The sequence below is a fragment of the Salmo trutta genome, chromosome 2 (assembly GCF_901001165.1).
Source record: "Salmo trutta chromosome 2, fSalTru1.1, whole genome shotgun sequence".
Lineage (NCBI taxonomy): Eukaryota > Metazoa > Chordata > Actinopteri > Salmoniformes > Salmonidae > Salmo > Salmo trutta.
The window spans coordinates 47,675,164-47,701,071 of NC_042958.1; the positions used below are offsets into that span (position 1 = coordinate 47,675,164).

Genomic DNA, 25,908 nt, shown 5'->3' on the forward strand with positions numbered 1-25,908 from the left:
GCTGGTGATGAGGAGGAGGATAAACCTGTCTAGGGCTGGTGAGGAGGAGGAGTATTACCTGTCTAGGGCTGGTGATGAGGAGGAGTAGTATTACCTGTCTAGGGCTGGTGAGGAGGAGGAGTATTACCTGTCTAGGGCTGGTGAGGAGGAGGAGTATTACCTGTCTAGGGCTGGTGAGGAGGAGCAGTATTACCTGTCTAGGGCTGGTGATGAGGAGGAGGAGTATTACCTGTCTAGGGCTGGTGAGGAGGAGGAGTATTACGTGTCTAGGGCTGGTGAGGAGGAGGAGTATTGTCTGTCTAGGGCTGGTGATGAGGAGGAGGAGTATTACCTGTCTAGGGTGGTGAGGAGGAGGAGTATACCTGTCTAGGGCTGGTGATGAGGAGGAGGAGTATACCTGTCTAGGGCTGGTGAGGAGGAGGAGTATTACCTGTCTAGGGCTGGTAAGGAGGAGGAGTATTACCGTCTAGGGCTGGTGTCATGAGAGGAGGAGTTTACCAGTCTAGGCTGGTGAGGAGGAGGAGTATTACCTGTCTAGGGCTGGTGATGAGGAGGAGGAGTATTACCTGTCTAGGGCTGGTGAGGAGAGGAGTATTACCAGTCTAGGGCTGGTGATGAGGCGGAGGAGGAGGAGTATATCTGTCTAGGGCTGGTGATGAGGAGGAGGATACCTGTCTGGGCTGGTGAGGCGGAGGAGGAGTATTACCTGTCTAGGGCTGGTGATGAGAGGAGGAGTATTACCTGTCTAGGGTTGTTGATGAGGAGGAATAGTATTACCTGTCTAGGGCTGGTGATGAGGAGGAGGAAGAGGAGGATTACCTGTCTAGGGCTAGTGATGAGGAGGAGGAGGAGTTTTACATGTCTAGGGCTGTTGATGAGGAGGAGGATTACCTGTCTAGGGCTGGTAATGAGGAGGAAGAGGAGGATTACCTGTCTAGGGCTGGTGATGAGGAGGGGAGGAGTATTACCTGTCTAGTGCTGTTGATGAGGAGGAGGATTACCTGTCTAGGGTAGTTGATGAGGAGGAGGATTACCTGTCTAGGGCTGTTTATGAGGAGGAAGAGGAGGATTAACTGTCTAGGGCTGGTGATGAGGAGGATCACTTGTCTAGGGCTGGTAAGGAGGAGGAGTATTACCTGTCTAGGGCTGTTAAAGAGGAGGAGGAAGAGTATTACCTGTCTAGGTCTGGTGAGGAGGAGGAGGATTACCTGTCTAGGGCTGGTGAGAAGGAGGAGGAGGAGTATTACCTGTCTAGGGTTGGTGATGAGGAGGAGGAGGAGTATTACCTGTCTAGGGCTGGTGATGATGATGAGGAGGATTACCTGTCTAGAGCTGGTGATGAGGAGGAAGAGGAGGATTGCCTGTCTAGGGCTGGTGAGGAGGAGGAGGAGGAATACCTATCTAGGACTGGTGAGAAGGAGGAGGAGGATTACCTGTCTAGGGCTAGTGAGAAGGAGGAGGAGGAGGATTGCCTGTCGAGGGCTGGTGAGGAGGAGGAGGAGTATTACCTGTCTAGGGCTGGTGATGAGGAGGAGGAGTATTACCTGTCTAGGGCTGATGATGAGGAGGATTAACTGTCTAGGGCTGGTGATGAGGAGGAGGAGTATTACCTGTCTAGGGCTCGTGAGGATGAGGAGTATTACCTGTCTAGGGCTGATGAGGAGGAGGAGTATTACCTGTCTAGGGCTGGTGAGGAGGAGGAGTATTACGTGTCTAGGGCTGTTGAGGAGGAGGAGTATTACCTGTCTAGGGCTGGTGAGGAGGAGGAGTATTACGTGTCTAGGGCTGGTGAGGAGGAGGAGTATTACCTGTCTAGGGCTGGTGAGGAGGAGGACTATTACGTGTCTAGGGCTGGTGAGGAGGAGGAGTATTGCCTGTCTAGGGCTGTTAATGAGGTGGAGGAGTATTACCTGTCTAGGGCTGGTGAGGAGGAGGACTATTACGTGTCTAGGGCTGGTAAGGAGGAGGAGTATTGCCTGTCTAGGGCTGATAATGAGGAGGAGGAGTATTACCTGTCTAGGGCTGGTGATGAGGAGGAGTATTACGTGTCTAGGGCTGGTGAGGAGGAGGAGTATTGCCTGTCTAGGGCTGGTGATGAGGAGGAGGAGTATTACCTGTCTAGGGCTGGTGAGGGGGAGGAGTATTACGTGTCTAGGGCTGGTGAGAAGGAGGAGAATTACCTGTCTAGGGCTGGTGAGGAGGAGGAGTATTACCTGTCTAGGGCTGGTGATGAGGAGGAGGAGTATTACCTGTCTAGGGCTGGTGAGGAGGAGGAGTATTACGTGTCTAGGGCTGGTGAGGAGGAGGAGTATTGCCTGTCTAGGGCTGGTGATGAGGAGGAGGAGTATTACCTGTCTAGGGCTGGTGAGGAGGAGGAGTATTACCTGTCTAGGGCTGGTGATGAGGAGGAGGAGTATTACCTGTCTAGGGCTGGTGAGGAGGAGGAGTATTACCTGTCTAGTGCTGGTAAGGAGGAGGAGTATTACCTGTCTAGGGCTGGTGATGAGGAGGAGGAGTATTACCAGTCTAGGCCTGGTGAGGAGGAGGAGTATTACCTGTCTAGGGCTGGTGAGGAGGAGGAGGAGTATTACCTGTCTAGGGCTGGTGAGGAGGAGGAGTATTACCAGTCTAGGGCTGGTGATGAGGCGGAGGAGGAGGAGTATTATCTGTCTAGGGCTGGTGATGAGGAGGAGGATTACCTGTCTTGGGCTGGTGAGGAGGAGGAGGAGGAGTATTACCTGTCTAGGGCTGGTGATGAGGAGGAGGAGGAGTATTACCTGTCTAGGGTTGTTGATGAGGAGGAATAGTATTACCTGTCTAGGGCTGGTGATGAGGAGGAGGAAGAGGAGGATTACCTGTCTAGGGCTAGTGATGAGGAGGAGGAGGAGTTTTACATGTCTAGGGCTGGTGATGAGGAGGCGAGGAGTATTACCTGTCTAGGGCTGGTGAGGAGGAGGAGAAGGATTACCTGTCTAGGGCTGGTGATGAGGAGGGGGAGGAGTATTACCTGTCTAGTTCTGTTGATGAGGAGGAGGATTACCTGTCTAGGGCAGTTGATGAGGAGGAGGATTACCTGTCTAGGGCTGTTTATGAGGAGGAAGAGGAGGATTACCTGTCTAGGGCTGGTGATGAGGAGGATCACTTGTCTAGGGCTGGTAAGGAGGAGGAGTATTACCTGTCTAGGGCTGTTAAAGAGGAGGAGGAAGAGTATTACCTGTCTAGGTCTGGTGAGGAGGAGGAGGATTACCTGTCTAGGGCTGGTGAGAAGGAGGAGGAGGAGTATTACCTGTCTAGGGTTGGTGATGAGGAGGAGGAGGAGTATTACCTGTCTAGGGCTGGTGATGATGAGGAGGAGGATTACCTGTCTAGAGCTGGTGATGAGGAGGAGGAGTACTACCTGTCTAGGGCTGGTGATGAGGAGGAGGATTACCTGTCTAGGGCTGGTGATGAGGAGGAAGAGGAGGATTGCCTGTCTAGGGCTGGTGTGGAGGAGGAGGAGGATTACCTGTCTAGGGCTGGTGAGGAGGAGGAGTATTACCTGTCTAGTGCTGGTAAGGAGGAGGAGTATTACCTGTCTAGGGCTGGTGATGAGGAGGAGGAGTATTACCAGTCTAGGCCTGGTGAGGAGGAGGAGTATTACCTGTCTAGGGCTGGTGAGGAGGAGTATTACCTGTCTAGGGCTGGTGAGGAGGAGGAGTATTACCAGTCTAGGGCTGGTGATGAGGCGGAGGAGGAGGAGTATTATCTGTCTAGGGCTGGTGATGAGGAGGAGGATTACCTGTCTTGGGCTGGTGAGGAGGAGGAGGAGGAGTATTACCTGTCTAGGGCTGGTGATGAGGAGGAGGAGGAGTATTACCTGTCTAGGGTTGTTGATGAGGAGGAATAGTATTACCTGTCTAGGGCTGGTGATGAGGAGGAGGAAGAGGAGGATTATCTGTCTAGGGCTAGTGATGAGGAGGAGGAGGAGTTTTACATGTCTAGGGCTGGTGATGAGGAGGCGAGGAGTATTACCTGTCTAGGGCTGGTGAGGAGGAGGAGAAGGATTACCTGTCTAGGGCTGGTGATGAGGAGGGGGAGGAGTATTACCTGTCTAGTTCTGTTGATGAGGAGGAGGATTACCTGTCTAGGGCAGTTGATGAGGAGGAGGATTACCTGTCTAGGGCTGTTTATGAGGAGGAAGAGGAGGATTAACTGTCTAGGGCTGGTGATGAGGAGGATCACTTGTCTAGGGCTGGTAAGGAGGAGGAGTATTACCTGTCTAGGGCTGTTAAAGAGGAGGAGGAAGAGTATTACCTGTCTAGGTCTGGTGAGGAGGAGGAGGATTACCTGTCTAGGGCTGGTGAGAAGGAGGAGGAGGAGTATTACCTGTCTAGGGTTGGTGATGAGGAGGAGGAGGAGTATTACCTGTCTAGGGCTGGTGATGATGAGGAGGAGGATTACCTGTCTAGAGCTGGTGATGAGGAGGAGGAGTACTACCTGTCTAGGGCTGGTGATGAGGAGGAGGATTACCTGTCTAGGGCTGGTGATGAGGAGGAAGAGGAGGATTGCCTGTCTAGGGCTGGTGTGGAGGAGGAGGAGGATTACCTATCTAGGACTGGTGAGAAGGAGGAGGAGGATTACCTGTCTATGTCTAGTGATGAGGAGGAAGAGGAGGATTGCCTGTCGAGGGCTGGTGAGGAGGAGGAGGAGGATTACTTGTCTAGGGCTGGTGATGAGGAGGAGTATTACCTGTCTAGATTTGATGATGAGGAGGAGGAGGATTACCTTTCTCGGGCTGGTGAGGACGAGGAGTATTACCTGTCTAGGGCTGGTGAGGAGGAGGAGTATTACCTGTCAGGGATGGTGAGTAGGAGGAGTATTACCTGTCTAGGGCTGGTGATGAGGAGGAGTATTACCTGTCTATGGCTGGTGATGAGGAGGAGGAGTATTACCTGTCTATGGCTGTTGATGAGGAGGAGGATTATTACCTGTCTATGGCTGGTAATGAGGAGTAGGATTATTACCTATCTAGGGCTGGTGATGAGGAGGAGGATTACCTGTCTTGGGCTGGTGAGGAGGAGGAGGAGGAGTATTACCTGTCTAGGGCTGGTGATGAGGAGGAGGAGGAGTATTACCTGTCTAGGGTTGTTGATGAGGAGGAATAGTATTACCTGTCTAGGGCTGGTGATGAGGAGGAGGAAGAGGAGGATTACCTGTCTAGGGCTAGTGATGAGGAGGAGGAGGAGTTTTACATGTCTAGGGCTGGTGATGAGGAGGCGAGGAGTATTACCTGTCTAGGGCTGGTGAGGAGGAGGAGAAGGATTACCTGTCTAGGGCTGGTGATGAGGAGGGGGAGGAGTATTACCTGTCTAGTTCTGTTGATGAGGAGGAGGATTACCTGTCTAGGGCAGTTGATGAGGAGGAGGATTACCTGTCTAGGGCTGTTTATGAGGAGGAAGAGGAGGATTACCTGTCTAGGGCTGGTGATGAGGAGGATCACTTGTCTAGGGCTGGTAAGGAGGAGGAGTATTACCTGTCTAGGGCTGTTAAAGAGGAGGAGGAAGAGTATTACCTGTCTAGGTCTGGTGAGGAGGAGGAGGATTACCTGTCTAGGGCTGGTGAGAAGGAGGAGGAGGAGTATTACCTGTCTAGGGTTGGTGATGAGGAGGAGGAGGAGTATTACCTGTCTAGGGCTGGTGATGATGAGGAGGAGGATTACCTGTCTAGAGCTGGTGATGAGGAGGAGGAGTACTACCTGTCTAGGGCTGGTGATGAGGAGGAGGATTACCTGTCTAGGGCTGGTGATGAGGAGGAAGAGGAGGATTGCCTGTCTAGGGCTGGTGTGGAGGAGGAGGAGGATTACCTATCTAGGACTGGTGAGAAGGAGGAGGAGGATTACCTGTCTATGTCTAGTGATGAAGAGGAAGAGGAGGATTGCCTGTCGAGGGCTGGTGAGGAGGAGGAGGAGGATTACTTGTCTAGGGCTGGTGATGAGGAGGAGTATTACCTGTCTAGATTTGATGATGAGGAGGAGGAGGATTACCTTTCTCGGGCTGGTGAGGACGAGGAGTATTACCTGTCTAGGGCTGGTGAGGAGGAGGAGTATTACCTGTCAGGGATGGTGAGTAGGAGGAGTATTACCTGTCTAGGGCTGGTGATGAGGAGGAGTATTACCTGTCTATGGCTGGTGATGAGGAGGAGGAGTATTACCTGTCTATGGCTGTTGATGAGGAGGAGGATTATTACCTGTCTATGGCTGGTAATGAGGAGTAGGATTATTACCTATCTAGGGCTGGTGATGAGGAGGAGTATTACCTGTCTAGGGCTGGTGATGAGAAGGGGGAGGAGTATTACCTGTCTAGTGCTGTTGATGAGGAGGAGGATTACCTGTCTAGGGCAGTTGATGAGGAGGAGGATTACCTGTCTAGGGCTGTTTATGAGGAGGAAGAGGAGGATTACCTGTCTAGGGCTGGTGATGAGGAGGATCACCTGTCTAGGGCTGGTGAGGAGGAGTATTACCTGTCTAGGGCTGTTAAAGAGGAGGAGGAAGAGTATTACCTGTCTAGGGCTGGTGAGGAGGAGGAGGATTACCTGTCTAGGGCTGGTGAGAAGGAGGAGGAGGAGTATTACCTGTCTAGGGCTGGTGATGATGAGGAGGAGGATTACCTGTTTAGAGCTGGTGATGAGGAGGAGGAGTACTACCTGTCTAGGGCTGGTGATGAGGAGGAGGAATACCTGTCTAGGGCTGGTGATGAGGAGGAAGAGGAGGTTTGCCTGTCTAGGGCTGGTGAGGAGGAGGAGGAGGATTACCTATCTAGGACTGGTGAGGAGGAGGAGGAGGATTACCTGTCTAGGGCTAGTGATGAGGAGGAAGAGGAGGATTGACTGTCTCGGGCTGGTGAGGAGGAGGAAGAGGATTACCTATCTAGGACTGGTGAGAAGGAGGAGGATTACCTGTCTAGGGCTGGTGAGCAGGAGGAGGAGTATTACCTGTCTAGGGCTGGTGATGAGGAGGAGGAGTATTACCTGTCTAGGGCTGATGATGAGGAGGATTAACTGTCTAGGGCTGGTGATGAGGAGGAGGAGTATTACCTGTCTAGGGCTGGTTAGGAGGAGGAGTATTACCTGTCTAGGGCTGGTGATGAGGAGGAGGAGTATTACCTGTCTAGGGCTGGTGAGGAGGAGGAGTATTACGTGTCTAGGGCTGGTGAGGGGGAGGAGTATTACGTGTCTAGGGCTGGTGAGGAGGAGGAGTATTGCCTGTCTAGGGCTGGTGATGAGGAGGAGGAGTATTACCTGTCTAGGGCTGGTGAGGAGGAGGAGTATTACGTGTCTAGGGCTGGTGAGGAGGAGGAGTATTACGTGTCTAGAGCTGGTGAGGAGGAGGAGTATTGCCTGTCTAGGGCTGGTGATGAGGAGGAGGAGTATTACCTGTCTAGGGCTGGTGAGGAGGAGGAGTATTACGTGTCTAGAGCTGGTGAGGAGGAGGAGTATTGCCTGTCTAGGGCTGGTGATGAGGAGGAGGAGTATTACCTGTCTAGGGCTGGTGAGAAGGAGGAGTATTACCTGTCTAGGGCTGGTGATGAGGAGGAGGAGTATTACCTGTCTAGGGCTGGTAATGCAGCAGTGAAACTAGGTTTAAAAAACAGATAAAAATACAACTTATGTAACAGCGGGGACTGTGAATCAACACAAACAGACACATGCATACACACATACGATAATATACACACGTACACATGGATTTTGTGTAGATATGTGGTAGTGGAGTAGTGGCCTGAAGGCACACAGTGTATTGTGAAATCTGTTGTGAATGTGTTGTAATGTTTTTAAATTGTATAACTGCTTTAATTTTGCTGGACCCCAGGAAGAGTAGCTGCTGCCTTGGCAGGAACTTTTATTATTCATTTCACCTTTATTTAACCAGGTAGGCCAGTTGAGAACAAGTTCTCATTTACAACTGTGACCTGGCCAAGATAAAGCAAAGCAGTTCGACAAACAACAACACAGAGTTACACATGGGATAAACAAACGTACAGTCAATAACACAATATAATTTTTTTTTTTACAAATTATGGGGATCCATAATAAATACAAATACAAATGACATGTCTAGGTCTAGTGAGGGATGGTGATGATGAGGAGGAGTATTACCTGTCTAGGTCCAGTGAGGGCTGGTGATGATGAGGAGGAGGGGGTGCTGCCAATGGCTTCAGAAGAGGGGCATGCGGACCCCTGGGACTCGTCACTGTGGGGTTGCTCTGGAGACAGACTGTCACTGTGGGGTTGCTCTGGAGACAGACTGTCACTGCTGCTGTCCTCCTCGAACGCATACGAGTCCTCCTGCTTAGGAAACGTCCCATGGTTTACTGGAGAGAGAGAAAGGAGGGAGGGAGAGAGATACAGAGAGGGAAGAGAGGGGATGATGAGAAGTTGATGTGGTTCACGTGGTTCACTACAGCGATAACCACACAGTTCAATCACACACAGAGAAACGGAGGACTGAAACCTGACACACGGTGAGATAACGGCAAAGACGGCTTAGAATTCAAGGGTTTTAAAACATGAACAAGTATGTTCATATCTTTAAAGATTTAGAGGTTAAAACAAAACCCAAATTGTAGGGTTGTGTGTTAGTGGAAGATTTGGTCTCTGTGTGAATGTACAATATGTTCCTGTCTGTTCCTGTCTGTGTGCCACAACACTGCTCTGTACAACACAGTCCCTATCCACTCTATTGTTTAACATCAGTATTCACACACCGCTCTGTACAACACAGTCACTATCCGCTCTATTGTTTAACATCAGTATTCACACACCGCTCTGTACAACACAGTCCCTATCCACTCTATTGTTTAACATCAGTATTCACACACCGCTATGTACAACACAGTCCCTATCCACTCTATTGTTTAACATCAGTATTCACACACCGCTCTGTACAACACAGTCCCTATCCGCTCTTTTGTTTAACATCAGTATTCACACACCGCTCTGTACAACACAGTCCCTATCCGCTCTATTGTTTAACATCAGTATTCACACACCGCTCTGTACAACACAGTCCCTATCCACTCTATAGTTTAACATAGGTATTCACACACCGCTCTGTACAACACAGTCCCTATCCACTCTATAGTTTAACATCAGTATTCACACACCGCTCTGTACAACACAGTTCGTATCTGCTCTATAGTTTAACATCAGTATTCACACACCGCTCTGTACAACACAGTCCCTATCCGCTCTTTTGTTTAACATCAGTATTCACACACCGCTCTGTACAACACAGTCCCTATCCGCTCTATTGTTTAACATCAGTATTCACACACCGCTCTGTACAACACAGTCCCTATCCACTCTATAGTTTAACATCAGTATTCACACACCGCTCTGTACAACACAGTCTCTATCCGCTCTATTGTTTAACATCAGTATTCACACACCGCTCTGTACAACACAGTCCCTATCCACTCTATTGTTTAACATCAGTATTCACACACCGCTATGTACAACACAGTTCGTATCTGCTCTATTGTTTAACATCAGTATTCACACACCGCTCTGTACAACACAGTCCCTATCCACTCTATTGTTTAACATCAGTATTCACACACCGCTCTGTACAACACAGTCCCTATCCACTCTTGTTTAACATCAGTATTCACACACCGCTCTGTACAACACAGTCCCTATCCACTCTATTGTTTAACATCAGTATTCACACACCGCTATGTACAACACAGTCCCTATCCGCTCTATTGTTTAACATCAGTATTCACACACCTCTCTGTACAACACAGTCCCTATCCGCTCTATTGTTTAACATCAGTATTCACACACCGATATGTACAACACAGTCCCTATCCACTCTATTGTTTAACATCAGTATTCACACACCGCTCTGTACAACACAGTCACTATCCGCTCTATTGTTTAACATCAGTATTCACACACCGCTCTGTACAACACAGTCCCTATCCACTCTATTGTTTAACATCAGTATTCACACACCGCTATGTACAACACAGTCCCTATCCACTCTATTGTTTAACATCAGTATTCACACACCGCTCTGTACAACACAGTCCCTATCCACTCTATAGTTTAACATCAGTATTCACACACCGCTCTGTACAACACAGTTCGTATCTGCTCTATAGTTTAACATCAGTATTCACACACCGCTCTGTACAACACAGTCCCTATCCGCTCTATTGTTTAACATCAGTATTCACACACCGCTCTGTACAACACAGTCCCTATCCGCTCTATTGTTTAACATCAGTATTCACACACCGCTCTGTACAACACAGTCCCTTTCCGCTCTATTGTTTAACATCAGTATTCACACACCGCTCTGTACAACACAGTCCCTATCCACTCTATTGTTTAACATCAGTATTCACACACCACTCTGTACAACACAGTCCCTATCCGCTCTATTGTTTAACATCAGTATTCACACACCGCTCTGTACAACACAGTCCCTATCCGCTCTATTGTTTAACATCAGTATTCACACACCGCTCTGTACAACACAGTCCCTATCTACTCTATTGTTTAACATCAGTATTCACACACCGCTATGTACAACACAGTCTCTATCCACTCTATTGTTTAACATCAGTATTCACACACCGCTCTGTACAACACAGTCTCTAGCCGCTCTATTGTTTAACATCAGTATTCACACACCGCTCTGTACAACACAGTTCGTATCTGCTCTATTGTTTAACATCAGTATTCACACACCGCTCTGTACAACACAGTCCCTATCCACTCTATTGTTTAACATCAGTATTCACACACCGCTCTGTACAACACAGTCCCTATCCGCTCTATTGTTTAACATCAGTATTCACACACCGCTCTGTACAACACAGTCCCTATCCGCTCTATTGTTTAACATCAGTATTCACACACCGCTCTGTACAACACAGTCCCTATCCACTCTATAGTTTAACATCAGTATTCACACACCGCTCTGTACAACACAGTCTCTATCCGCTCTATTGTTTAACATCAGTATTCACACACCGCTCTGTACAACACAGTCCCTATCCACTCTATTGTTTAACATCAGTATTCACACACCGCTCTGCACAACACAGTCTCTATCCGCTCTATTGTTTAACATCAGTATTCACACACCGCTCTGTACAACACAGTCCCTATCCACTCTATTGTTTAACATCAGTATTCACACACCGCTATGTACAACACAGTTCGTATCTGCTCTATTGTTTAACATCAGTATTCACACACCGCTCTGTACAACACAGTCCCTATCCACTCTATTGTTTAACATCAGTATTCACACACCGCTCTGTACAACACAGTCTCTATCCACTCTATAGTTTAACATCAGTATTCACACACCGCTCTGTACAACACAGTCCCTATCCGCTCTATTGTTTAACATCAGTATTCACACACCGCTCTGTACAACACAGTCCCTATCCACTCTATTGTTTAACATCAGTATTCACACACCGCTCTGTACAACACAGTCTCTATCCACTCTATAGTTTAACATCAGTATTCACACACTGCTCTGTACAACACAGTCTCTATCCGCTCTATAGTTTAACATCAGTATTCACACACCGCTCTGTACAACACAGTCCCTATCCGCTTTATTGTTTAACATCAGTATTCACACACCGCTCTGTACAACACAGTCCCTATCCACTCTATTGTTTAACATCAGTATTCACACACCGCTCTGTACAACACAGTCCCTATCCGCTCTATAGTTTAACATCAGTATTCACACACTGCTCTGTACAACACAGTCTCTATCCGCTCTATATTTTAACATCAGTATTCACACACCGCTATGTACAACATAGTCCCTATCCACTCTATTGTTTAACATCAGTATTCACACACCGCTCTGTACAACACAGTCCCTATCCACTGTATTGTTTAACATCAGTATTCACACACCGCTCTGTACAACACAGTCTCTATCCACTCTATTGTTTAACATCAGTATTCACACACCGCTCTGTACAACACAGTCCCTATCCACTCTATTGTTTAACATCAGTATTCACACACCGCTCTGTACAACACAGTCCCTATCCATTCTATTGTTTAACATCAGTATTCACACACCGCTATGTACAACACAGTCCCTATCCACTCTATAGTTTAACATCAGTATTCACACACCGCTCTGTACAACACAGTCCCTATCCGCTCTATTGTTTAACATCAGTATTCACACACCGCTATGTACAACACAGTCCCTATCCGCTCTATTGTTTAACATCAGTATTCACACACCGCTCTGTACAACACAGTCCCTATCCGCTCTATTGTTTAACATCAGTATTCACACACCGCTCTGTACAACACAGTCCCTATCCGCTCTATTGTTTAACATCAGTATTCACACACCGCTCTGTACAACACAGTCCCTATCTACTCTATTGTTTAACATCAGTATTCACACACCGCTATGTACAACACAGTCTCTATCCACTCTATTGTTTAACATCAGTATTCACACACCGCTCTGTACAACACAGTCTCTATCCGCTCTATTGTTTAACATCAGTATTCACACACCGCTCTGTACAACACAGTTCGTATCTGCTCTATTGTTTAACATCAGTATTCACACACCGCTCTGTACAACACAGTCCCTATCCACTCTATTGTTTAACATCAGTATTCACACACCGCTCTGTACAACACAGTCCCTATCCACTCTATTGTTTAACATCAGTATTCACACACCGCTCTGTACAACACAGTCTCTATCCACTCTATAGTTTAACATCAGTATTCACACACCGCTCTGTACAACACAGTCCCTATCCGCTCTATTGTTTAACATCAGTATTCACACACCGCTCTGTACAACACAGTCCCTATCCACTCTATAGTTTAACATCAGTATTCACACACCGCTCTGTACAACACAGTCCCTATCCGCTCTATTGTTTAACATCAGTATTCACACACCGCTCTGTACAACACAGTCCCTATCCGCTCTATTGTTTAACATCAGTATTCACACACCGCTCTGTACAACACAGTCCCTATCCACTCTATTGTTTAACATCAGTATTCACACACCGCTCTGTACAACACAGTCCCTATCCACTCTATTGTTTAACATCAGTATTCACACACCGCTCTGTACAACACAGTCCCTATCCACTGTATTGTTTAACATCAGTATTCACACACCGCTCTGTACAACACAGTCTCTATCCACTCTATTGTTTAACATCAGTATTCACACACCGCTCTGTACAACACAGTCCCTATCCACTCTATTGTTTAACATCAGTATTCACACACCGCTCTGTACAACACAGTCCCTATCCATTCTATTGTTTAACATCAGTATTCACACACCGCTATGTACAACACAGTCCCTATCCACTCTATAGTTTAACATCAGTATTCACACACCGCTCTGTACAACACAGTCCCTATCCGCTCTATTGTTTAACATCAGTATTCACACACCGCTATGTACAACACAGTCCCTATCCGCTCTATTGTTTAACATCAGTATTCACACACCGCTCTGTACAACACAGTCCCTATCCGCTCTATTGTTTAAAATCAGTATTCACACACCGCTCTGTACAACACAGTCCCTATCCGCTCTATTGTTTAACATCAGTATTCACACACCGCTCTGTACAACACAGTCCCTATCTACTCTATTGTTTAACATCAGTATTCACACACCGCTATGTACAACACAGTCTCTATCCACTCTATTGTTTAACATCAGTATTCACACACCGCTCTGTACAACACAGTCTCTATCCGCTCTATTGTTTAACATCAGTATTCACACACCGCTCTGTACAACACAGTTCGTATCTGCTCTATTGTTTAACATCAGTATTCACACACCGCTCTGTACAACACAGTCCCTATCCACTCTATTGTTTAACATCAGTATTCACACACCGCTCTGTACAACACAGTCCCTATCCACTCTATTGTTTAACATCAGTATTCACACACCGCTCTGTACAACACAGTCTCTATCCACTCTATAGTTTAACATCAGTATTCACACACCGCTCTGTACAACACAGTCCCTATCCGCTCTATTGTTTAACATCAGTATTCACACACCGCTCTGTACAACACAGTCCCTATCCACTCTATAGTTTAACATCAGTATTCACACACCGCTCTGTACAACACAGTCCCTATCCGCTCTATTGTTTAACATCAGTATTCACACACCGCTCTGTACAACACAGTCCCTATCCGCTCTATTGTTTAACATCAGTATTCACACACCGCTCTGTACAACACAGTCCCTATCCACTCTATTGTTTAACATCAGTATTCACACACCGCTCTGTACAACACAGTCCCTATCCACTCTATTGTTTAACATCAGTATTCACACACCGCTCTGTACAACACAGTCCCTATCCGCTCTATTGTTTACCATCAGTATTCACACACCGCTCTGTACAACACAGTCCCTATCCACTGTATTGTTTAACATCAGTATTCACACACCGCTCTGTACAACACAGTCCCTATCTACTCTATTGTTTAACATCAGTATTCACACACCGCAATGTACAACACAGTCTCTATCCACTCTATTGTTTAACATCAGTATTCACACACCGCTCTGTACAACACAGTCTCTATCCGCTCTATTGTTTAACATCAGTATTCACACACCGCTCTGTACAACACAGTTCGTATCTGCTCTATTGTTTAACATCAGTATTCACACACCGCTCTGTACAACACAGTCCCTATCCACTCTATTGTTTAACATCAGTATTCACACACCGCTCTGTACAACACAGTCCCTATCCACTCTTTTGTTTAACATCAGTATTCACACACCGCTCTGTACAACACAGTCCCTATCCGCTCTATTGTTTAACATCAGTATTCACACACCGCTCTGTACAACACAGTCCCTATCCACTCTATAGTTTAACATCAGTATTCACACACCGCTCTGTACAACACAGTCTCTATCCGCTCTATTGTTTAACATCAGTATTCACACACCGCTCTGTACAACAAAGTCCCTATCCACTCTATTGTTTAACATCAGTATTCACACACCGCTCTGCACAACACAGTCTCTATCCGCTCTATTGTTTAACATCAGTATTCACACACCGCTCTGTACAACACAGTCCCTATCCACTCTATTGTTTAACATCAGTATTCACACACCGCTATGTACAACACAGTTCGTATCTGCTCTATTGTTTAACATCAGTATTCACACACCGCTCTGTACAACACAGTCCCTATCCACTCTATTGTTTAACATCAGTATTCACACACCGCTCTGTACAACACAGTCCCTATCCACTCTATTGTTTAACATCAGTATTCACACACCGCTCTGTACAACACAGTCCCTATCCACTCTATTGTTTAACATCAGTATTCACACACCGCTCTGTACAACACAGTCCCTATCCGCTCTATTGTTTAACATCAGTATTCACACACCGCTCTGTACAACACAGTCCCTATCCGCTCTATTGTTTAACATCAGTATTCACACACCGCTCTGTACAACACAGTCCCTATCCGCTCTATTGTTTAACATCAGTATTCACACACCGCTCTGTACAACACAGTCTCTATCTGCTCTATAGTTTAACATCAGTATTCACACACCGCTCTGTACAACACAGTCCCTATCCACTCTATTGTTTAACATCAGTATTCACACACCGCTCTGTACAACACAGTCCCTATCCGCTCTATTGTTTACCATCAGTATTCACACACCGCTCTGTACAACACAGTCCCTATCCGCTCTATTGTTTAACATCAGTATTCACACACCGCTCTGTACAACACAGTCCCTATCCGCTCTATTGTTTAACATCAGTATTCACACACCGCAATGTACAACACAGTCTCTATCCACTCTATTGTTTAACATCAGTATTCACACACCGCTCTGTACAACACAGTCTCTATCCGCTCTATTGTTTAACATCAGTATTCACACACCGCTCTGTACAACACAGTTCGTATCTGCTCTATTGTTTAACATCAGTATTCACACACCGCTCTGTACAACACAGTCCCTATCCACTCTATTGTTTAACATCAGTATTCACACACCGCTCTGTACAACACAGTCCCTATCCACTCTTTTGTTTAACATCAGTATTCACACACCGCTCTGTACAACACAGTCCCTATCCGCTCTATTGTTTAACATCAGTATTCACACACCGCTCTGTACAACACAGTCCCTATCCACTCTATAGTTTAACATCAGTATTCACACACCGCTCTGTACAACACAGTCTCTATCCGCTCTATTGTTTAACATCAGTATTCACACACCGCTCTGTACAACAAAGTCCCTATCCACTCTATTGTTTAACATCAGTATTCACACACCGCTCTGCACAACACAGTCTCTATCCGCTCTATTGTTTAACATCAGTATTCACACACCGCTCTGTACAACACAGTCCCTATCCACTCTATTGTTTAACATCAGTATTCACACACCGCTATGTACAACACAGTTCGTATCTGCTCTATTGTTTAACATCAGTATTCACACACCGCTCTGTACAACACAGTCCCTATCCACTCTATTGTTTAACATCAGTATTCACACACCGCTCTGTACAACACAGTCCCTATCCACTCTATTGTTTAACATCAGTATTCACACACCGCTCTGTACAACACAGTCTCTATCCGCTCTATTGTTTAACATCAGTATTCACACACCGCTCTGTACAACACAGTCCCTATCCACTCTATTGTTTAACATCAGTATTCACACACCGCTCTGTACAACACAGTCCCTATCCGCTCTATAGTTTAACATCAGTATTCACACACCGCTCTGTACAACACAGTTCGTATCTGCTCTATAGTTTAACATCAGTATTCACACACCGCTCTGTACAACACAGTCCCTATCCGCTCTATTGTTTAACATCAGTATTCACACACCGCTCTGTACAACACAGTCCCTATCCGCTCTATTGTTTAACATCAGTATTCACACACCGCTCTGTACAACACAGTCCCTATCCACTCTATTGTTTAACATCAGTATTCACACACCGCTCTGTACAACACAGTCCCTATCCGCTCTATTGTTTAACATCAGTATTCACACACCGCTCTGTACAACACAGTCCCTATCCGCTCTATTGTTTAACATCAGTATTCACACACCGCTCTGTACAACACAGTCCCTATCCGCTCTATTGTTTAACATCAGTATTCACACACCGCTCTGTACAACACAGTCTCTATCCGCTCTATTGTTTAACATCAGTATTCACACACCGCTCTGTACAACACAGTCCCTATCCACTCTATTGTTTAACATCAGTATTCACACACCGCTATGTACAACACAGTCCCTATCCACTCTATTGTTTAACATCAGTATTCACACACCGCTCTGTACAACACAGTCCCTATCCACTCTATTGTTTAACATCAGTATTCACACACCGCTATGTACAACACAGTCCCTATCCACTCTATTGTTTAACATCAGTATTCACACACCGCTCTGTACAACACAGTCCCTATCCACTCTATTGTTTAACATCAGTATTCACACACCGCTCTGTACAACACAGTCCCTATCCACTCTATAGTTTAACATCAGTATTCACACACCGCTCTGTACAACACAGTCCCTATCCACTCTATTGTTTAACATCAGTATTCACACACCGCTATGTACAACACAGTCCCTATCCACTCTATTGTTTAACATCAGTATTCACACACCGCTCTGTACAACACAGTCCCTATCCACTCTATTGTTTAACATCAGTATTCACACACCGCTATGTACAACACAGTCCCTATCCACTCTATTGTTTAACATCAGTATTCACACACCGCTCTGTACAACACAGTCTCTATCCGCTTTATTGTTTAACATCAGTATTCACACACCGCTATGCACAACACAGTTCGTATCGGCTCTATTGTTTAACATCAGTATTCACACACCGCTCTGTACAACACAGTCCCTATCCGCTTTATTGTTTAACATCAGTATTCACACACCGCTCTGTACAACACAGTCCCTATCTACTCTATTGTTTAACATCAGTATTCACACACCGCTCTGCACAACACAGTCCCTATCCACTCTATTGTTTAACATCAGTATTCACACACTGCTCTTCTTCACTGTCACCTAGTCCAACACTTAGCCCCAAGGTGCTACTCTGCAGTGGGCAGAGACTGACATCGCCACTTTACAGTGAACACAGCCCTGATTGGCTGAAGTGATAGTGAACAGAGAGCCTTTATTGGTTTAGCTGAGAGAGACTGTGCTATCTGGAGGAGCAGAGCCTGAGGTTAGCACTGGGACAGAGCCAGGAGAGGGGAGGAGGGTGGTAATGTGTGTGTGTGTGTCTCGTTTAGTATGAGAACATGTGACCTGCCAAGAGTCAAACCTGGTTTCAATCACACCATCAGCCCCGCTCTGTGTCTTCCTCTGGTCCTTCACACATGGCCTTGTGCACTCACCTGGGTGTTATATCCTGTTGGTTGGATCTCTCTCAAATAGTCAATAAGTCAAATAGTTTTCCATTGTGTATTGCATTTTGCTTTGTGATTGTGTTTCTCAATAGGTCATGTGGTTTTGTTTTGACTGTTGTAACTTTGTTTATTCTGATTGATTGGATGTTCTGGTCCTGAGGCTTCAGTGTGTTAGTAGAACTGGTTTGTGAACTCAGCCCCAGGACCAGCTGGATGAGGGGACTATTTTCTTTGCTCAGCTCTTGGCATTGCAGGGCTTGGTAATGATATGCGAGGGGGTATTTGAGATGTTTCCAAAACTGAATTGCTCTTTTTTTCATTTTTATTATTAGTGGATATTGGCCAAATTCTGCCCTCCATGCAATCTTACAGAACTCTGTCATGGGGTGTTTGTCCCATTGGGTGAAACCCTACACCTCAATGCCAAGTGCAATCAGTTCAATGACACATTCAATTCGTTTTAGCAAAATTGTAATAACATTGAATGCCCTGCATGCTTTCTGTCTCAGTTCTCTCTCTCTATTCAGGAAGTAGGGTTGCCTACTTTAGTCCCAGTCAGGGACAGAACAGGTCACCTCTGGGCTATTATCAAATAAAATAAAATTGTATTTGTGTAATGATGTACGCTGAGAGTCGGGATGCAAGTTCAGGGAGTGAATACATTTAATATAGAAACAAAACAAGAAACACGAACAGCGCACCGACATGAAACAATAATGCCTGGGGAAGGAACCAAAGGGAGTGACATAAATAGGACAGGTAATCAAGGAGGTGATGGAGTCTAGGTGAGTGTCAATAAGCACTGGTGTGCGTGACGATGGTGACAGGTGTGAGTAATAATCAGCAGTCTGATGACCTAGAGGTCAGAGAGGGAGTATACGTGACAGTACCCCCTCCCTGACGCGTGGCTCCAGCCGCAGGAAGCTGACAAAAGGGACGATCCCGTGGATCAGGGCTGGACCGATCACCTCTGCCGAAGCGCGGGAACCTGTTGAGCCGGCTGGGGCAGGGGAGCCTGGCGACCTAGAGCGCCGAAGAAGGAGCAGACGAAACAGCACCCCCTCTCTGACGCACGGCTCCAGCCGCAAGACAACGACCAGAGAGACGTTCCCGGGGATCAGGTGCGGACCGGTCACTTCCGTAGAAGCACAGGAACCTGACAAGCAGCCAGAAGCGCCGGAGCCTGGCGAGCCAGCTGTAGCATGGGAGCCTGTCGAGCCTACCGAGTCTTGAAAACCTGACGAGCTGAGGCATGAAAGTCTGAAGAGCCAGCTGAGGCATCCTCTGTTGCTCCGGCAGCGGAACCCAGACCCGACGTCACCTTCGACATAAAAACAAAAAACACTCCCTGATGCTTCCCTTTGGTGAGGCGTTATTCTGTAACGATGTAAGCTCAGAGTCGGGAAGCAAGTTCAGGGAGTGAATACATTTAATAAATAAACAAACAAAACACGAACAGCACACCAACATGAAACAGATACAGAAACAATAACGCCTGGGGAAGGAGCCAAAGGGAGTGACATAAATAGGACAGGTAATCAAGGAGGTGGTGGAGTCCAGGTGAGTGTCATTAAGCATGTGACGATGGTGACAGGTGTGCGTAATAATCAGCAGTCTGGCGACCTAGAGGTCAGAGAGGGAGCATACGTGACAATTTGTCACATGCTTCGTAAACGACAGGTGTGGACTAACAGTGAAATGCTTAGTGACGGGCTCTTCCCAACAATGTAGAGAGAAAGAAAATAGAGAAATAATAGAAAAGTAAAACACGTAATAATACAAGTTATAATAGATACACAATGAGTAATGATAACTTGGCTAAATCAAATCAAATTGTATTTATCACATGCACCGGATATAACTGTGAAATGCTTACCTACGAGCCCTTAAACCAACAATATAGAGTTTTAAATAAGTAAGTATATACAAGGGGTACCAGTAACAGTCGATATGCAGGTCTACGAGGTAATTGAGGTAGATACTGTATGTACATATAACTAGGAATAAAGTGGCAGATAGTAAACAGTAGCAGCAGCGTATGTGATTGAGTCAAAAAAGTTAGTGCAAAAAGGGTCAATTCACATAGTTAAATAGTTAACCAAATAGCTACACGGACTAACTATTTAGCAGTCTTATGGCTAGGGTTGCACATTTTTGGGAACATTCAGAGGTGGAAACTTTCCGTGGGAATATATGGGAATTAACAGAAATGTATGCAAATTAATAGTAATAACATTTAAATGTAGATGTTTTTTGCCTTGGATATATTTATCATATAATATGGAGACAGAAACATAAACCTTTTACCTTATCATAATTAGACATAATTGCAAATGATTAAATCCTTCCAATAGAAAAAAATCAAATAAATTTAGTTACGAATTGAACTTTAATTAAATGAGTTGACTCTTCACATGGGATGATTTCACTGAACAACAAAAGAAAGGGAATATTGAATGATCCATTGCATCTCCCAAAACCGTTTTCAACATACATCTGTAAAATGATAGTCTAGAAACTAAAGCTTTGGTTGTCTTCCTCTCAGGCTTCCATGTCTTCTCCCTGGACCTCCTCAATGTCCATCTCTTGAACATCAGACTCTGAGGCCTCATCGTCACTGTCACTTTCCAACCTTGTTGAGGGTGGCTCGTTGTCAGGCTCAAAAAGCCTTAAATTTGCCTGGATGGCCACTAATTTTTCAACCCTTGTAGTGGTCAGCCTGTTGCGTGCTTTGGTGTGTGTTCCCAAACAAGGACCAGTTGCGCTCTGAGGCGGCTGATGTTGGTGGGATTTGTAGGATGATGGAGACAACAGGGGAAAGAGCCTCAGATCCACAAAGTCCCTTCTACCAGGTGGCTGATGAGATATTTGGCACGACTGCCATATTGCATCTCCATCCCAAAGCCCTTGCTTGGAAGTATACTTCGCCAGACTGCCAAGAACCTTGCCCTCATCCAGGCCAAGGTGGCAAGACATGGTAGTGATGACACCATAGGGCTTGTTGATCTCTGCACCAGACAGGATGCTCTTGCCAGCATACTTGGGGTCCAACATGTACGCTGTGGCGTGTATGGGCTTCAGGCAGAAGTCTTCACGCTTTTTGATATATTTCAGAACTGCAGTTTCCTCTGCTTGGAGCAACAGTGAAGTGGGCAGGGCAGTACGGATTTCTTCTCCTACATCTGCAAGCAGAGTCTAAACATCAGACAGGATGGCATTGTCTCCCTCAATCCGTGGAATGGCTACTGCTATAGGTTTCAGGATGCTTACCACTCTCTCCCAAAATACATCATCCAGGAGGGTCCTCTTGATGGGGCTGTCCATATCGTGATATGTGATATGGCCATTTCTTGGAGACTCCTTCCCCTCCAGGAGACTGTCAAACATGATGACAACACTGCTTACCGATCGCTGCAGCTGTACACAGCCCATCTAACTACCTACCTCATCCCCAATTGTTTTATTTACTTTTTTGCTCTTTTGCACACTAGTATTTCCAGTATTTCTACTTGCACCTCATCATCTGCACATCACTCCAGTGTTAACTTGCTAAATTGTAATTACTTTGCTACTATGGCTTATTTACTACCTTACCTCCTTATGCCATTTGCACACACTGTATATAGACTTTTCTATTGTGTTATTGACTGTATGTTTGTTTATTCCATGTGTAACTCTATGTTGTTTGTGTCGCACTGCTTTGCTTTATCTTGGTCAGGTCACAGTTGTAAATTAGAACTAGTTCTCAACTGGCCTACCTGGTTAAATAAAGGTGAAATTTAAAAAAAATTATAATAAAAAACACCACTGCAACGGGTGTTGCTGGGAAGCTTCAATGTGGTGCTCTTATTCTTCTCACTTTGCATTGTGAGGTAGATTGCTGCTATAACTTGATGACCCTTCACATATCTAACCATTTCCTTGGCTCTCTTGTAGAGTGTATCCATTGTTTTCAGTGCCATGATGTCCTTGAGAAGCAGATTCAATGCATGAGCAGCACAGCCAATGGGTGTAATGTGAGGGTAGGACTCCTCCACTTTAGACCAAGCAGCCTTCATGTTCGCAGCATTGTCTGTCACCAGTGCAAATACCTTCTGTGGTCCAAGGTCATTGATGACTGCCTTCAGCTCATCCGCAATGTAGAGACCGGTGTGTCTGTTGTCCCTTGTGTCTGTGCTCTTGTAGAATACTGGTGTCTGATTCATCATTTTCACCTCGAATAGAAGTAGAGGGACTTTTGTCAGAGGTTGCTTGTTGTGGGCGCTGAGGGAACTTTATGCACTTGGCCAGATGATTCTGCATCTTTGTTGCATTCTTCACATATGTTTTGGCACAGTATTTGTAAATGTACACAGTTTTTATTTCTACATTAGCTGCAGTGAAATGTCTCCACACATCAGATAGTGCCCGTGGCATTTTCCTGTAAAGATTATAAAAAAATGAGTAAAACAAAACCAAATACAATTCCATGTACAGATAAATAGTTAAGCAGTTAGAATAAACAACTCCTTTGTAAGATAAATGTTTTAAAATGAAACATGTATAGAAACAGGTGAATTAACACTCCTCAGTTAGCAGGCTCAAGCAAGCTAGAACCCACATGGTATCAAAAACGAACTAGCAGAAATTGTTAACAAGTTAGAAATGATTTAAAAACACTTTGCTGTAGGCTACTATTTACTAGTTAACAAAAAATAATGTGTCATATAAAATATATTCCCCCCGCCCAGAATTGTAGTCCTTGTCACAGACAGTGTAGTAGTGTGGACTCAATAGCATCTCATTAGTGTGCAAGATCTTGAGAATCAGCTGTACATGTGATGGAAGAGTACACTGTGCATGCAGAGGGTTGCAATTCTATTGAATTGGGGATAGTTTAACCAAAATATGCCACAAGACCTAGAATTGCCTTATGTGTATCCCACAAAAAAGGTTCACTGTTATAAGCTAGCTTTTTTGATGAATTTAAGCAAAATTCCCCATATTCCAGGGCTTAACTTCCCATGGAAAATTTCAGTTTTTTGGGGGGAAATTTTCTGGAAAGTTTCAGACCCTTTGCAACCTTACTGTTGGTTCCAGACAAGATGCTCTCAATGGTGCAGCTGTATAACTTTTTGAAGATATGAGGGCCCATGCCAAATCTCTTCAGCCTCCTGAGGGGGAGGAGGTGTTGGCGTGCCCTCTTCATGACTGTGTTGGTCTGTTTGGACCATGATAGATCCTTAGTGATGTGGACACCGAGGAACTTGAAGCTCTCGACCCACTCCACTACAGCCCCATTGATGTGAATGAGTGCATGCTCGGCCCTCGGTTTCCTGTAGTCCACAATCAGCTCCTTTGTCTTGCTGACGTTGAGGGAGAGGTTGTTGTCCTGGCACCACACTGCCAGGTCTCTGACCTCCTCCCTATAGACTGTCTCATCATCGTCGGTGATCAGGGCTACCACCGTTGTGTCTTCTGCAAACTTAATGATGGTGTTGGAGTCGTGCTTGGCCACAGTCGTGGGTGAACATGGAGTACAGGAGGGGATCCCATGTTGAGTGTCAGAGTGGCGGATGCGTTGTTGCCTATCATCATCACCTGGGAAGTCCTGGATCCCGTTGCAGAGGGAGTTCTTCAGTCCGAGGTTCATTAGCTTAGTGACAATTACTGTGGGGACGACGTCGTCGATGCACTTATTAATGAAGCCAGTGATTGATGTGGTAAACTCCTTAATGCCATTGGATGAGTCCCGAAACATATTCCAGTCTGTGCTAGCAAAACAGTCCTGTAACTTAGCATCTGTTTCATCAGACCACTTCCGTATTGTGCGTCACTGGTACTTCCTGTTTGAGATTTTGCTTGTAAGCAGGAATCAGGAGGATAGAGGTATGGTCAAATTGGCCAAGTGGAGGGTGAGGGAGATTTTTTTTGTGCATCTCTGTGTGTGGAGTAAAGGTGATCTAGAGGTTTTTCACCTCTAGTTGCACAGGTGACATGCTGGTAGAAATGATGGTAGAAACGGATTTCAGTTTTCCTGCTTTAAAATCACTAGCCTCTAGGATTTTCTTGTTTGTTTATGGCCCTAAACAGCTCATTGAGTGCGCTCCTAGTGCCAGCATCGGTTTGTGGTAAATACAAAAAATATGGATTGAAATGCTCTTGGCAAATAGTATGATCTACAGCTTATCATGAGGTATTCTAACTCAGTAACTATTAGTATTGCTGTGTATGTTATTGTATTGATGTTATAATCTCTCTATCAGCAGACCTCAACTGTTTTGAAGTCTCAGAGATCTAATATTTTCAAAGATGATAAACAAAATGGAAGAGGTCATTGGCACATTACCGGACAGCTGAACAACAGCTTTCTTCAATCAGATACCTTCGTAGGTGACTCACTGGAGCCATGTAAATCAGACAGAGTCAAAACAGAGATGCAGGGAGGGACACCCACACACACAGACAAACACACACTCATCCTTCTCCTCTGGACCCAAATACAGCTGCTCTTTGTCTCTATTAAGCATGTCCCTGTTCATAGGGAGGTAGAGTAAACCTCGGTGCTCCAGCCCTTTATTGACCACAATATGTTTACTGAAGAGACAGAGGAAGAGAACATAAAACCAGCGTATACAGAAACCCTGGCTGGACACATAGAGAGCAGGACTAACATACTTAGATGTAAGAGAAACTTTTGAATATGTCCCAATCACATACTTTGGGTTAAGGGACCCTTCATTGTTTGCTGGTTCTTTTTCTCTCCAGCTAGTATACAAAATAGTATGCTTTAATAGTGTTGCTATGGTTACCACATAACTTCTATGGGGAAGCTATGACGTTGCAAACTATACTACCAACACTGCATACTATTCAATACATGCTTGTGGTTACTTGTGATTCACACAAAATTTTAAAGTTTGACTACTTTTAGTATTTTACTGCAGCTGTATAGCCTCATCTTCCCTCCACTGAAGAGTTAAAACACACCATTTTCAAACTCAAAAACAAACTCAAAGCAAAGTCATGTTTATCTGTAAAAAATCACACACAGGTTCATGTGAGTCACACACCTCAAGATGCAGGCAGATAGGTGTTACTCAGTGATACATGTCGTGGCGGCTACCTGTCTGAAGGCAGCAGTCAAGTGGAATGATATTCTTGTGCACCAGCTCCATGGGGCCAGGTCTCAGGGCCAGTTTGTCATTGAGGTCATCTGCCAGACAGGCTCTCTTCAGCTTCAGCTGAGCCTCCACGGAAGAAACGTCCCCCACCCGGTCAACATGTACCCAGCAAGCAAAACCAACTATTACCTCCCTGGACTGTTAACTCCAACTATTTTGTATAGGAGTTGATTCAGGCCAGTTGGGCTCGCTGCTCATCTGAATCTCCAGTGGCGATACATCCACTGATGACTTA

At 45.6% G+C, this 25,908-nt stretch overlaps 1 protein-coding gene across 10 annotated transcripts in view; it reads right to left on the reverse strand.

The window, feature by feature from the left end:
• LOC115156125 (myocardin) overlaps nt 1-25,908 on the reverse strand; it is a 191,963-nt gene that overhangs the window by 12,200 nt on the left and 153,855 nt on the right. For all 10 annotated transcript variants that reach the window (XM_029703493.1, XM_029703467.1, XM_029703452.1 and 7 more), the window contains one exon: nt 8,134-8,348. In XM_029703493.1, coding sequence (XP_029559353.1) covers nt 8,134-8,348 — 215 coding nt within the window. The remainder of the gene's footprint in view (nt 1-8,133; nt 8,349-25,908) is intronic.